Raw genomic sequence first — 14,624 nt, 5'->3', positions numbered from 1 at the left:
GTAGTTTCACTTAGTTGACTGTTTATATTTGTGCTGGTAGACTTTCTTTTATTAAGACTACTTTTGAATTTAAAGGTACAAAGAAATGATGCATTCCTTGAAGAACATCATGATAGTGGTGGTGGAATCTATGATTAACAAGTTTGAAGAAGATGAGTTACGAATTCAAGAGAGGCAGAAGAAACTCCAAAAGGAGAAAAGCAATAGTTACTGCACAGACAATTGCTCTGATAGTGACTCATCATTCAACCAGGTGTGTTGCTTCATTTGGCATTTATGTCTTGAAATGGTGTTTAATAATCACTAGCTTCAATAAATTCTTTTTTAATTAGATTTTTTTTCTGTTTTTTAGTTTTAAGATTCAGAAGAAAAACAATAAAATAACCAAATATTAAAGGTTTAGTTCATGAAATAACTGAATTGTATATTCAGTGTTAATTATATTTGAGACAATTTTTTTTAAGATAAGGGAATAAACTAATGGGTTTTGGAATTTTTGAAAAATAATTAGGATTGAAACAAATATACTTAAGCTTTACTTAAACAAAATGTTTTATTCTGAGTTAATCATTACTAATTAAAGTTTAATTATATTATAAGTCAGATATGGAGATAAGGCATGTCCTTTATGTAATCCCTGGAGATGAAGGTTACTGTGAATTGTGTTAGTTTTAAAACATTAAACTTTTCTAGATGTCAAAAGATTTGAGGCCTTCCACTTTATAAAACTAGATGATTGGAATACTTGTCATTTGGCAACAGCAGAGCTGAGAGAAAGGCCACTTACTAGATTAGCCCTCATAGAAAACAGTAGAAACCAGCTAGGTTAGAGCCCATGCATGTGCTATGAACTTCCATGTTCAGGCCAAATGAAATCTGTTCTGGTGTCAGTGTGAACCCTACCTGATACTTGTTGCAAAACATTGTCATTTAATTAACAATCATAGAAGGACAGGTAGATCCTAACCATACACTGAAAGGGATTTGAGAAATCTGGGTGAAATGTGAAAAATGTACGTGTATTGGTCACAGTTGGGACTGCATGATTGAAGGAGAAATAGTTTTGGAAGTATTCAAAACAGAGCTTAAATGTTTAGCTCTATTGCACTGTTTAGCTGGATTGTGATGAGTTATGAATTTTGCAAGTCAGGTTGGTTACCTGATGTGATGGAGGAAGTGAAAAAGATTGTGAATTTTCTTTGTGTTGTATCCCTTAATCATTCTTTATTGATGGACTGTTTGGAAGAAGCTGGGATATAGAGATTTTAGTTTAATTTGATGCAACCAGATGACTTGTTCAGTAGATCAACTGAACTGCTTCTTCAGATTGAGGACTTTCTGGGGTTAAAAGGCACAGAAAACCCGACTTTAGGGCTTTGGGGCTCACAGATTATACTTTTCTACTTATTTGATGAACTGTCTAAATACACTGAAATTGAAACTCAAGAGAAAAGAAAGAAGCATTGTTAATTTGTTCTAAGAAGTACAAGCAATCAGATTTAAATGGGGTTGAGAGTAGCTGGCAGTTGAGAGGTTGCTAATTCCCAAATATTAAATTATTTCTAGTTCATAACCTTAGATTTTTGAAGAATTGCAAAGCTTTTATGGAAATGGAGTAATAATTCCAAAAGATGTTTTTTATTTTGTTTTGATTCTTGAAAAGAAATTGTGCTTTAAGTTTCTATGGCTTCCTTTGGGATGTCCACAGGGAATTTCTGAATTTTCAAATGTCTACCATATGAAGATGACTTTGTTTCAGAAGAAACTAACTGAACTGAAAGTGAACTATGCTGATCAAGAAGGCATGGGATCCCTGGACTTCTGGAATGAAGCATATGATTGCTAGAACTATTACGAAATCTTTTTCAGTGTGGCCAACCTCTGGGAGATATTTGGGTATATCTTTACCTAGTAAAAGAAGACTCTCTTTCATGTGACTGACCAAAAAGAGACTGGATTAATATGTTAAGAATTAAAAGAGTCTCTGAAAATATATCAGTCATTCATTATGTTAAATACTGCTGTTCTTATTGATTAATGTCTTCAAAATTGATGTGACGTGCTGGGCTTAAAAAAATTGTCTTAATTTTTCTATGAATAACATTGAATAAATAATTTTAGCATTGCTATCTTGCTTATTAGTTGCAAAATAGTGCTGGAAAGATAGAAATAGTAGCAACCTGTTACTTTGATTCCTTCATCTTGCTTACTTTGGACATGTCATCAGGAAAAAAGAATCGCTAGAGAAGGACACCATGTTTGGTAGTTTGGAGGGTCAGCAAAAATGAAGAAAACTCTCAATGAGATGGATTAACATAAAGGCCTCAACAATGGCAAAGATCATGGAAATGGCACAGTACTGGACAACATTTTTTTTTTCTGTTTTAACTGAAGTTGCCATGAGTCTCAGCTGACTTGATGGCAACTTACAATGGTACCATATATTGGTAGTTGTCCTTGGTTTTATGTTCACTGTAGGTATTATTAACCCATTTTACAAATGAAAAAGTGAGGGTTATAATAATAGGTGAGTAGTTTGCAAACTTACATTGATAGGTTGGAGCCTGAATTTAAGCCCTGACCTCTTTTCCTCCAAAGCCTATTGTCTTTATTCTGTGCCATACTACCCAAAGACTGCTTAGGTTCAAATCCCAGTTTCACCACTTACTGTGTGACTTTGGACAAATGAATATCTTAACTTCACTGTGCCTTAGTGTTTCTGGTTATTAAAATGGGCATGATAATTCCTCTTACCTCATAGGGTCTTTGAGAATATTAACTGAATTAATATGTCTCAAGTGCTTCGAACAGTGCCTGGCACACAGTTGCTCTTTTATAAATGTTAGTTTTTATTGTTATTGCTATCTCTTAAAAGATATTCTGAAATGGATGCCATCCAGAGATGCACTCAAATAGAAAATATCTTACTTGTGGTTCTGTATGATTTCTAACTGGAGCTTCTCTGGGTCATTTTCTACTGCTGGGAAGTTAGAGGATTACTTCTAGTATAATTAAGATTTAAAAATTCGTATTCTTCCTCTTGCAATTTTTATCTTCCTCTTCCCCCACAGTATTCAGTGTAGTACAACACAGACATTATGTTGTTTTGTAGTGTAAAAGCTATTTTGTAATGTTCTAAGGGAACCCTGGAAAACCTGGTGGTGTAGAGGTTAAGAGCTACAGCTGCTTACCAAAAGATTGGCAGTTCGAATCCACCAGGTGCTCCTTGGAAACTCTTTGGGCCGTTCTACTCTGTCCTATAGGGTCGCTATGAGTTGGAATCCACTTGATGGCAGTTTTTTTTTTTTTTTTTTTAAGGGAACCCCAGGTGTGCACTTTATATGGAGAAAGTGAGTTTGTGATAATTGTCACCTATTACACTTGCATGGTGTGAACCTTTAAGGCATTTACTGTTTTTTTTTTGCTTTCAAGGAAGCTTCTCCTTGAAACCCATGCTTTGGTGTCTACAGTAGGCAGAAAAAAAAAGTCTCCCACTTCTAAAGATGTCCACATCCTAACCCCCAGTACCTGTACATATGTTATTTTACATGGCTAAAGGAACATTGCTGATGTGATTAAATTAAGGATTTTTAAATGGGATATTATCCTGGGTTATGCGGGTGAGCCTAATGTAATCACAAGGATCTTTATAAAAGAGCAACAGGAAGGTCAGAGTCAGAGGAGATATGATCATGGAAGTAGAGTGATGTGACTGCTGGCTTTGAAGATGGAGGAGAGCCATGATCAAGGAATGCAGGTGACCTCTAGAAGCTGAAAAAGCAAGGATGTGGTTCCTTCTATAGAGCCTCTAGAAGGAATACAGCCTGGCTGACTTATTTTAGACTAAGATAAGAAATTTGTGTTGTTTTAAGCCAGTAAATTTGTGGTACTTTGTTACAGCAGTAATAGAAGACTAATATAGTACCGCTGTGCTGAATAGTTCACCTGTCTTCTCCAACCTTCAGACAAGTCCAGGGCTTGTCTTTCCTGTTAAGTTTCTTCTGGTAAAGAAGATACTGTTCCTTTGACTCTACATTTGAACTGCCTCCTGGGAGCAACCTAAACTCCATCTTGTTGCTAGACTTTTAACTCTTTCATTGGGAATTATCTTGAGTAGTTTCTTTCCTTGGTTGGATGCATGGCCTTTCCCCTGCCTTTCAGAGTGTGTGTTTCAACTAACCTCATTGATTTTTGCCCTCACTTCTCATATCTTAATCAGAATATCTTGAATTCCACTCAATTTCTTGTTGTTAGGTGCTGTGGAGTCAGTTCCGATTTATAGTGGCCCTAGGTACAACAGCATCTGTTTGTTGAAACATCTCAGTTGATATTCCATTAATTCCTGGAGCCTTGTTTTTTGCCAATTCCTTCAGAGCAGCTTGGACTTCTTCCTTCAGTACTGTCGGTTCCTGATCATATGCCACCTCTTGAAATGGTTGAACATCGACTAATTCTTTTTGGTATAATGACTCTGTGTATTCCTTCCATCTTCTTTTGATGCTTCCTGCGTCATTTAGTATTTTCCCCATAGAATCCTTCAGTATTGCAACTCGAGGCTTGAATTTTTTCTTCAGTTCTTTCAGTTTTGAGAAACGCCGAGCATGTTCTTCCCTTTTGGTTTTCCATCTCCAGCTCTTTGCACATGTCCTTATAATACTTTACTTTGTCTTCTCCAGAGGCCCTTTGAAATCTTCTGTTCAGTTCTTCATCAATTCTTCCTTTTGCTTTAGCTGCTTGACGCTCAAGAGCAAGTTTCAGCGTCTCCTCTGACATCCATCTTGGTCTTCTCTTTCTTTCCTGTCTTCTCAATGACCTCTTGCTTGCTTCATGTATGATGTCCTTGACTTCATTTCACAACTCGTCTGGTCTTCAGTCACTAGTGTTCGATGCATCAAATCTATTCTTCAAATAGTCTCTAAATTCAGGTGGGATATACTCAAGGTCAAATTTTGGCTCTCGTGGACTTGCTCTGATTTTCTTCAGTTTCAGCTTGAACTTGCATATGGACTCTGAAGGCATTGGTGAAAAACAAGGCTCCAGGAATTGATGGAATATCAATTGAGATGTTTTAACAAACAGATGCAGTGCTGGAGGTGCTCACTTGTTTATGCCAAGAAATATGGAAGACAGCTTCCTGGCCAACTGACTGCAAGAGATCCATATTTATGCCTATTCCCAAGAAAGGTGATCCAACAGATTGTGGAAATTATAGAACAATAAAAAAAAAAAAAAATTTTTTTTTTTTTTAATCGTTAATATCACACACATGCACAATTTTGCTGAAGATCATTCAAAAATGGCTGCAGCAGTATATTGACAGGGAACTGCCAGAAATTGAGGCCGGTTTCAGAAGAGGATGTGGAACTGGGGTATCATTGCTGATGTCAGATGGATCCTGGCTGAAAGCAGAGCATACCAGAAGAATGTTTACCTGTGTTTTATTGACTATGCAAAGGCATTCGACTGTGTGGATCGTAACAAATTACGGATAACATTAAGAAGAATGGGAATTCCAGAACACTTAATTGTGCTTATGAGGAACCTTTATATAGATCAAGAGGCAGTTGGTCGAACAGAATAAGGGGATACTGATTGGTTTAAGGTCAGGAAAGGTGTGTGTCAGGGTTGTATGCTTTCACCATACCTATTCAATCTATATGCTGAGCAAATAATACGAGAAGCCGGACTATATGAAGAACGGGGCATCAGGATTGGAGGAAGACTCATTAACAACCTACGTTATGCAGATGACACAACCCTGCTTGCTGAGAGTGAAGAGGACTTGAAGCACTTACTAATGAAGATCAAAGACCACAGCCTTCAGTATGGATTGCACCTCAACATAAAGAAAACAAAAATCCTCACAACTGGACCAGTGAGCAACATCATGATAAATGGAGAAAAGATTGAAGTTGTCAAGGATTTCATTTTACTTGGATCCACAATCAACAGCCGTGGAAGCAGCAGTCAAGAAATCAAAAGACACATTGCATTGGGTAAATCTGCTTCAAAGGACCTCTTCAAAGTGTCCGAGCCGAAGATGTCACCTTGAAGACTAGGGTGTGCCTGACCCAAGTCATGGTATTTTCAGTTGCATCATATGCATGTGAAAGCTGGACAATGAATAAGGAAGACCGAAGAAGAATTGATGGTGAATTGTGGTGTTGGTGAAGAATATTGAACATACCATGGGCTGCCAAAAGAACAAACAAATCTGTCTTAGAAGGAGTACAACCAGAATGCTCCTTAGAAGCAAGGGTGGTGAGACTGTGTCTTACATACTTTGGACATGTTGTCAGAGAAATATCAGTCCCTGGAGAAGGAGATCATGCTTGGCAGATTACGGGGTCAGCAGAAAAGAGGAAGACCATCAACGAGGGGGATTGACACAGTGGGTGCAAGAGTGAGCTCAAGTATAACAATGATTGTAAAGATGGCTCAGGACTGGGCGGTGTTTCGTTCTGTTGTGCATAGGGTCGCTATGAGTTGGAACCAACTCAACAGCAGGTAACAACAACAACAAGTACAACAGAACAAGATACTGCCCAATCCTGTGTCATCCTCATAATTGTTGTTATGCTTGAGCCCATTGTTGCAGCCACTATGTCAACCCATTTTGTTGAGGGTCTTCCTCTTTTTTGCTGACCCTCTACTTTACCAAGCATAATGTCCTTCTCCAGGACTGGTCCCTCCTGATAACATGTCCAAAGTATGTGAGATGAAGTCTCGCTATCCTCGCTTCACACAGCACTCTGGCTGTGTTTCTTCCAAGACAGATTTGTTCATTCTTCTGGCAGTCCATGGTATATTCAATATTCTTTGCCAACACCATAATTCAAAGGCATCAATTTTTCTTCCATCTTCCTTATTCATTGTCCAATTTTCGCCTGCCTGAGGTAATTGAAAATACTGTGGCTTGGGTCAGACACACCTTAGTCCTCAAAGTGATATCTTTGTTTTTTTTTCCGTAACACTTTAAAAAGGTCTTTTGCAGCATATTTGCCCAGTGCAATTTGTTGTTTGATTTCCTGCCTGCTGCTTCCATGGGCGTTGATTGTGGATCCAAGTAAAATGAAATCCTTGACAATGTCAATCTTTACTCCATTTATCATGGTGTTGCTTATTGGCCGTGTTATGAGGATTATTGTTTTCTTCGTCGACGTGTAATCCATACTGAGGGCTATAGTCTTGATCTTCATCAGTAAGTGCTTCAAGTCCTCTTTGCTTTCAGCAAGCAAGGTAGTATCATCTGCATATTGCAGTTCATTAATGATTCTTCTACCAATCCTAATGCTGCATTCAATTTCTAGCCTATCCTAAAATCTTCAGAGCTCTTTCTGGTGAGGAATTCTGCTTTTGAATATTTCACACATTGCTTAGGGATGAACCTTTCCAGATCCTCACCTCTTTTTCAGTAGTATCAATGCTACCGCTGCTATCCAAAAGGTCAGGAGTTCGAATCCGCCAGGCACTCCTTGGAAACTCTATGGGGCAGTTCTACTCTGTCCTGTAGGCTCGGTTTGAGTCAGAGTTGACTCAATGGCAATAGGTTTGTTTTTTTTTTTTTTTCAGTGAGAACAATGAATAGTCACAGGCCTACCTGTATTTCTGAAGTTCATCTATCTCTAGCTACCTCCAACTGATAAGGTTTGATCATTCTTAATATTTGTTTCATAAGAAGAGAAAGATTGGAGCCTAAAATCTTAAAAATGCAGAAGTGGGGGGAAAGGTAGCTGATATTAAAAAAAAAAAAGAATGCAGTAATATTGATAGTGCAGCTGCCTAGAGTTAGAATGGAGGAGGGGCAGGTTTGAGCTTATTTTTGCTTGCCTGCTTCTTTCTTTTAATAATCCTTGAGTAGATAATTTGACATCAGAAAATCAATTTCTTCATTAACAGTGCTATATTTTTTTGATGAATACCTAAAGTTTTTTTTTTAACTTCAGAATGTTAATAGATTTTTATTACTTCTCAAAGTAGCATTTTTTTTTTTATGAAAAGTACAAAAGTTCTCTTTTGTTACAACATAATTGAAACATCTAGGAAATTAAGAAAAAAATTAGCTTAGCATTTGGAAATGTCTTTAAACCTCATGTTTTTGTTTTGAAATAGTGACTTTGTTCCATACTTAAGGCTTAATGAAGGGTGGGTGCATAATATAAAAACTTTTAGATGCACTATGATTTGAAAAGGACATTCTAAATGAGGCTAATTCATTCTGTATCTCAAAACAAACTAGTCTGAAGTAATCTCTGGCTTTTTGGCTTTGCCGTCGATGAGCTGTGGATTTTGGTTTCTTAACTACGCTATGCCTCAATTTTGGGGAGAAAGACCTGGCAATCTGCTCCCATAAAGAGTACAGCCTGGAAAACCCTATGGAATTATGTCACATGGGGTCACCATGAGTTGAAATTGACTCGATGGTACCTGACAACAACAAAAGTGGAGATAATAATAAACCCTACCTTATAGGGCTGCTTCGTGGATTTAATGTATGTAAAGCATTTTGAACAGTAGTTGGTACATGATAAGCACTTACATAAGTGTTTGCTGTCATTGTTGTCATCACTGTTGGGTGAATTTTTTTTTTTTTTAAGACTAGAATAGAAATCATTGTGTGGTTAGGCATGTTAAAGCCTAAAGTCTTATTAGGTTCAATATTTGTTTATTTTTCCTTTTTATTTCCTATAGCAGTATTGTTTCAGCATCAACAATAACTATCGTTCTTTAACTGGTCATATGTTCGATGGTTTATGCAATTTACAAACCAAACATTTAAAATATTTAGAAGAGCTTTCAAGGGTAAATTAATGTTGAGGGTGATTTGTTTTTGCTTTTAAAATGTGGTAATAACGTGACAAGTTCTTCAGCGTATGTTGTAATAAAGTAATTGAGTTTGTTACCTTTGTAAAACCTTACAGAATGTATCTCATGTCTGTAGTCTTTAGGTAAAAATTCGCCTGACAGAAGTGTATCTAAATCCTATTTTAGCGTGAAAAGACCCTTCAGTTAGGATCCATATGATTATATAAGAGGATCAAATACATCTTAGCCTATCAACCTGTTCTATTTCCTTCTCTTTTCCTCTTCTAGTTTGCTTAGAAATTATTTGCTTTGTTTTCATTTTCACCCATGTAAATATGTTTTTTATAAAAGTTTCCTTTTGGAAGTAAGTATCTGGCTCTGTTGATATAAACACTTTTATTATCACCAACAGAACATATATGTGTTCCTTTACAAATCAAGTTAGCAACACATATCGATGGGACACTGCTCCCATCTTCAGGGCTTTTCAATCTAAGAAATACAGCAACTGAAAATCTATTAAATATATATTAAATTGTACACATATTAGCTGCATGCTCTAATTAAGTAAGTTATTGTAGTTAGTTGCTATGGCAATTTATGTTCATCCACTGAAACATAGTAACAACATAAAAAGAGACCTTACTATAACATAGGCAGCCTTTAAGGTGACCCCATGGGTTAGGGAATGTTTTTTGAGGGGGTTTTTGAGGTGAGTCCTGAGTGACAAGAGGGAAGCCATACAAAATTCTAGAGGAGGAGCACTGCCAGGAAGGAACAAAGGCAGGGCCAAAGGCTCTTGGCCTGCAGTGAGCATGTCATCTTTGATGGATGGAAAGAAGGCCAGCGTGACTGGAGCCTGGAGGGCAGAGGGAAGAGTGGCAAGAGAGAGAGTTAGTGAGAGAAGCAGAGGCTGGATCGTGTAAGTAAGGAGTTTATATTTTATTCTGAATAAAGTAGGATATCTTTTGTGGGGTTTAAGTAAGGAAGTGAAAGGATTTGAGTTATAATTTTAAGAAACTCAGTCTCATTGTTGCTATAGAATGGATGGTTGACTGGGATAGGATGGGATAAGAGTAGAATCAGGAGACCAGTTAGGATGAATTTTATTAGTCTAGATTAGAAGTGACAGTGCCTCTGGCTAGGGTTTTAGCAGGGAAGTGGTGATGAGTAACTGAGTTTAAGATATGTGAACCTTGGAAGTTGTTTTGCAAGACTTAATGATGGATTAGATGTAGGAAATGAGAGAAGTCAAGATTGACTTCTATTTTTGACGTAAGTCAAAATCGGGATGGATAGTAGTGCCATTTACCAGATGAGAAAGTCTGAGGGAGGAATGTGTTTGGAATAAAAGTCAAGAATTCTGTTTTGGACATGTTAAGTTTGAGATGCCTATTAAACATGCAAGTGACACTGTTAAGAGGATAATTAGATATGTAACTCTGGAGATCTAATGCTGATATAAATTTATGAGGCATCATGATATATTTGAAGTCAAAAAACTAGATGAGAACACCTCAGGAAAGAGTAAAGATAGTGAGGAGAAGAGGGTCTTTTACATGGATGAGAATCTGAGTTCTCGTAGCTGTGTGGCTTGGAGGAGTTATTTAACCTCTTTGGTGTTCATATTTCAGTCATTGTGAATTAAGAGTATAGAATATGCAAACCAAACCCATTGCTGTTGAGTCGATTACGACTCATAGCAACCCTATAGGACAGGGTAGAACTTCCATATAGGGTTTCCAAGGCTGTAATCTTTACGGAAGCATATTGCCACATCTTTCTCCCGATGAGCAGCTGGTAGGTTCGAACTGCCAACCTTTCAGTTAGCAAACAAGTGCTTACCCACTGCACCACCAAGGCTTGTTGAAAACGTATAGGTCTTGTTATATAATAGATACTTAAATAAATGACAGCTAATGTTATTGCTACTTTTTTATATTTATATGATTTTAAAGGTATTTTGTATATTTAAATTGCTTTTGGGAGAAAAAGACTCTGTTCTTCTCCAAAATAGCTTATGATCTACTTACACTTTTTCACTCAAGGAATTTTTTACCAAAGAATAGGCATAGAGAAAGGCTAAGGAAAAATACAGGAATGAAAAGGAACAAAGAAATTCAAACGGCACTGTAACTATGCCTAGGGTACTATCAGTGCCCTTCCACTTGTTTATGTTGTTTGTTTTATCTTTCTGTTCCATTCATCTCACATTTTCTGGGTTCAGAATATTTTGGCTTTGTATCTTTTGAGTCTTGTAATAGTCTGCATATTGCAGTTGCTTAGCAAATAATAATAGTTTGAAGGTACACTGTTCTACTGGGACATTCAGTTCCAATTTAAATACCTTGGGAAACAAACATTGTAAGTTCGCTGCCAAATCAAGATAGATCGCCCCCTTTCTCCTCTTCAGAATGCATTTTGTGCTTGGAATTATATTAAAAAATCATGTATAGCAATACTTCTAAAATCTACCAAATTAATGAATGTTCTGCCAATTGTGTTACAGAGTTACAAATTTTGTCAAGGAAAAATACAATTGATTTTAGATCAGTTGGATCCTGGGCAACCTAAAGAGGTAAGTTTAAAGTATAGCTGTCAAGTTCAGTCAGATAATATATATTTATAATATACTAGATTACAATCAGAAGCAGCTGGACTGTTTCTCCAGAGAATAGGCTTTTTATTATTATTATTATTATGGACAATCCTAGAATGATATTCCTGGTAGACTTTCTAGTCTTCATATTAAAGGTCACAGAGAGAGGAAGGCTTCCCTTAGAGAATTATCATGCTTTGTTATAGTTTGTAAGATGAAATTTTTATTTCTACTTTTAATTTTGAAGGGATGAAGTTATGGGCAACTGTCCCCAAAACTACTCTGTAATTGATGCTTTTAATGTGATATTTTAGTTTATTGATTTCTTTGGGGGGGGAAAAATAACAAAAAACAAAAAAACCAAGACCTTCATGTATAGGGTTTTTTTCTTCTAGAAAATATAAGTAATTTTGATATATATTTTCATTTATTATAAAAAATCTTAATAAAGCAATTTTATTGAATTGTGTTTATATTTTTAAAAATTATACAAATTACCGTTTATGAAGTCTTATTGTATTTGAAAGCCAATCTGAAAAGGAATCTATGATAGGATTTTTGAAGTACCTAAGACCTTTTGTTTATATCTTGCTATTTGCCCTCAATTTTTGAAATAAATTATTGTTTTCACTGAACTTTTCGTTTTAAACTAAATGATTAAATGAAAAACCCACTGAGTTGATTCTGACTCATGGTGACCCCTTTTATTTTAGGGTAGAACTGTGCTCCATAGAGTTTTCAATGGCTGTGATTTTTGAAAGTATATCACCAGGCCTTTCTCCTTTCTTCGGAGGCATTCTGGGTGGATTTGAACATCCAGCCCTTTAGTTAGTAGCTGAGAACTTAACTGTTTGCTCCACCCAGAGACTCAACTAAATGAAGCTATGATTTACTCTTCTTGAAATTTTCTAAGAAAAGTCATAGTGAAGAATTTTTTTTTTCCTCTCAGCATTCTCCATTCTGATTTATTTTGTGGGTTTTCGGTAAATAATTGATAATCTTTCAAAGAATACTGGAAATGGGACTTCTGTGATAACAATTTTATTGTCTTCAGATTAAGTAGAATGCTTAGGAGTCTATACTTGTTCAGAATACTTTTATTCTGCTTCTGAAATTAGTAAGTTCTTAATAGAATCTTGTCCTAAAACCATCTGATAAAGAGAAATTATTTAACATTGTCAATGATTTCCTAATTTTTAAAACTCTCTCTGTATTCCCCCGACCCCCACCACAAATAAAGTTGTATTCAGGAGTTTTCCTGTCAGAATGTATAGACATTTTCAGCTAAATGTGTATTTTCTGTCTTTTTCACCTGAAAGTTGATACCATATTTCAGTGTTCATTTTCCTGAGGTCTTACCCCTTGTCTCTGACTCTTCACTGGCTTCATCACTAGGCTTCAGTTGTTTCAGCTGAGAAATAACCAGCTTTTGAAGGATAGGTTGGAATCAGTGTGTTATTACTCACTAGTTGTAAGTGAGTAGGGGAGAAGCTTTGCTCTGTTCATAATCGGAGTGGAAATATTCTCTACTCCTGTCCCCTGGGTCACATTGTTTTGAATGAATTTTGATTGGGTTCTGAGAATGATTAAGTGGTATGCTTTCTGTGAAAACAGAAAAACACAGAAATTCAATTTAGCATCCCATTGCTGAATGATTTTTTATTCTACATTAGCGGTTAGAAGGTCAGAAAATATGGTATAGATGCAAAAACAAGTTCAAATTAATTGTTTTTCGAAAATTGTTCGTATATACTGGAATAGGAATGCTTCAGTAGTGGCATCTGGATAGCTTTTTAAAATTAAGCCCTTCAATGTGTGGGAACTCCTTTGGGCGCCTACTAGAGTGGGCATCTCTTTGTGTGGAGCAAGGCTATTGGGAAGTGTTGCCCTGATGATTCAGATTAAACCACCAGCCTTCTTTTCTATTTAGATATCCATCCTAGAATCTCCTAATACATTTAGTGTTTTAATTTTTATTTTACACATATAGCAACCTGGTTTTTTCCTTCCTTTTTTTCTGTGCCTAGCACTTGGTTTAAAAAATGAGTTCTCAAGAGTTGTTTTATAAAAGGCATCTGATTTCTTGTAAAACTTTTTGAGACTCTTAAAAGAGACTCATTCGAAAGAGAAATGAGACCCTTTAAAACAAGTATCCAGACTCTGCCTTTAAATAGTTTATTAAATATTGTAGGATTGGTATTATTCTACTGGCTGAGTATTAATAAAAGTCTTTTAAAACATTTTAGGTGCGATATGAAGCTTTGCAAACATTATGTTCAGCCCCTCCATCTGATGTTCTGAACTGTGAAAATTGGACCACTCTCTGTGAAAAACTGACAGTATCTCTTGCAGATCCTGATCCTGTGTTTAGTGTAAGAACAGTGGTTGTAGAAATATTAAAATAATTTATGTCCTACCATTCTAGAAGTAAATGAAATTTGATAGTTTTCTCTTAATAGTAGCTCAAATATTTGTGCAATTTTGGTTTCAGCTCTTGAATTGTCAGAATTTTCCTTAAATGAATTAATTTATTATTTCATGATTAGGTTCAAAGTATGGTCAATATCGTATTTTATTGCCAAATAATAGTAGACTATCTGTTACCTTGTACATTTTATCAAGTTAAGGAATAGCCAAGTAGTTGCATCATTGTTTTTAAATTAAGAAAAAACATTGTAAAAGAATTTTTAAAAAGTTAAAAAAGGATTTATGATATATGAAAACTTGAACTTAAAAATAATAAATTAGTATTCATTCTAACGAGTTTGAAAACATTTTCCTAGTACATTATTTAAAGATTGCTTAGATGCTTAAAAAGAGAAGCTGGAAAACTATAAAGCTAAGAGTTTAGAAGATAATTTGAGGTGAATCATAAGGGAAATATAGAAAATCCCTAAAATTATAAAATTGTGGGGAAGAAAAGCCTGTTGCTGTCAAATATATGATTGATTTATGTAAAAACTGATTTGCATGTGACCTCAGGAATAGTTACTGTTTGATGAGAGGTAAGCATATATTGGAATTTCTGTAATTCTAAAGATAGTGCCTATAATGTGAGTAAAAAAATGAAAACTACATCTGAGCATCACATTTTAAATACAAATTTAATGTTTTTTAGAGGTTCTGTCTTTTTTTCAGGAAACCCTGGTGGTGTAGTGGTTAAGTGCTACAGCTGCTAACCAAAAGGTCAGCAGTTCGTATCCACCAGGTGCTCCTTGGA

General features: G+C 35.9%; 1 protein-coding gene across 3 annotated transcripts in view; it reads left to right on the top strand.

Annotated features, from left to right (window-relative positions):
• TBC1D32 (TBC1 domain family member 32) overlaps positions 1–14,624 on the top strand; it is a 268,104-nt gene that overhangs the window by 25,834 nt on the left and 227,646 nt on the right. For all 3 annotated transcript variants that reach the window (XM_049900015.1, XM_049900007.1, XM_049900000.1), the window contains 3 exons: positions 76–253; positions 11,315–11,383; positions 13,651–13,776. In XM_049900015.1, the coding sequence (XP_049755972.1) occupies positions 76–253; positions 11,315–11,383; positions 13,651–13,776 (373 nt within the window). The remainder of the gene's footprint in view (positions 1–75; positions 254–11,314; positions 11,384–13,650; positions 13,777–14,624) is intronic.

The sequence above is a fragment of the Elephas maximus genome, chromosome 1 (assembly GCF_024166365.1).
Source record: "Elephas maximus indicus isolate mEleMax1 chromosome 1, mEleMax1 primary haplotype, whole genome shotgun sequence".
Lineage (NCBI taxonomy): Eukaryota > Metazoa > Chordata > Mammalia > Proboscidea > Elephantidae > Elephas > Elephas maximus.
Note: the sequence above shows the minus strand (reverse complement) of the source record. Positions and strands in the feature narration are given on the sequence as shown.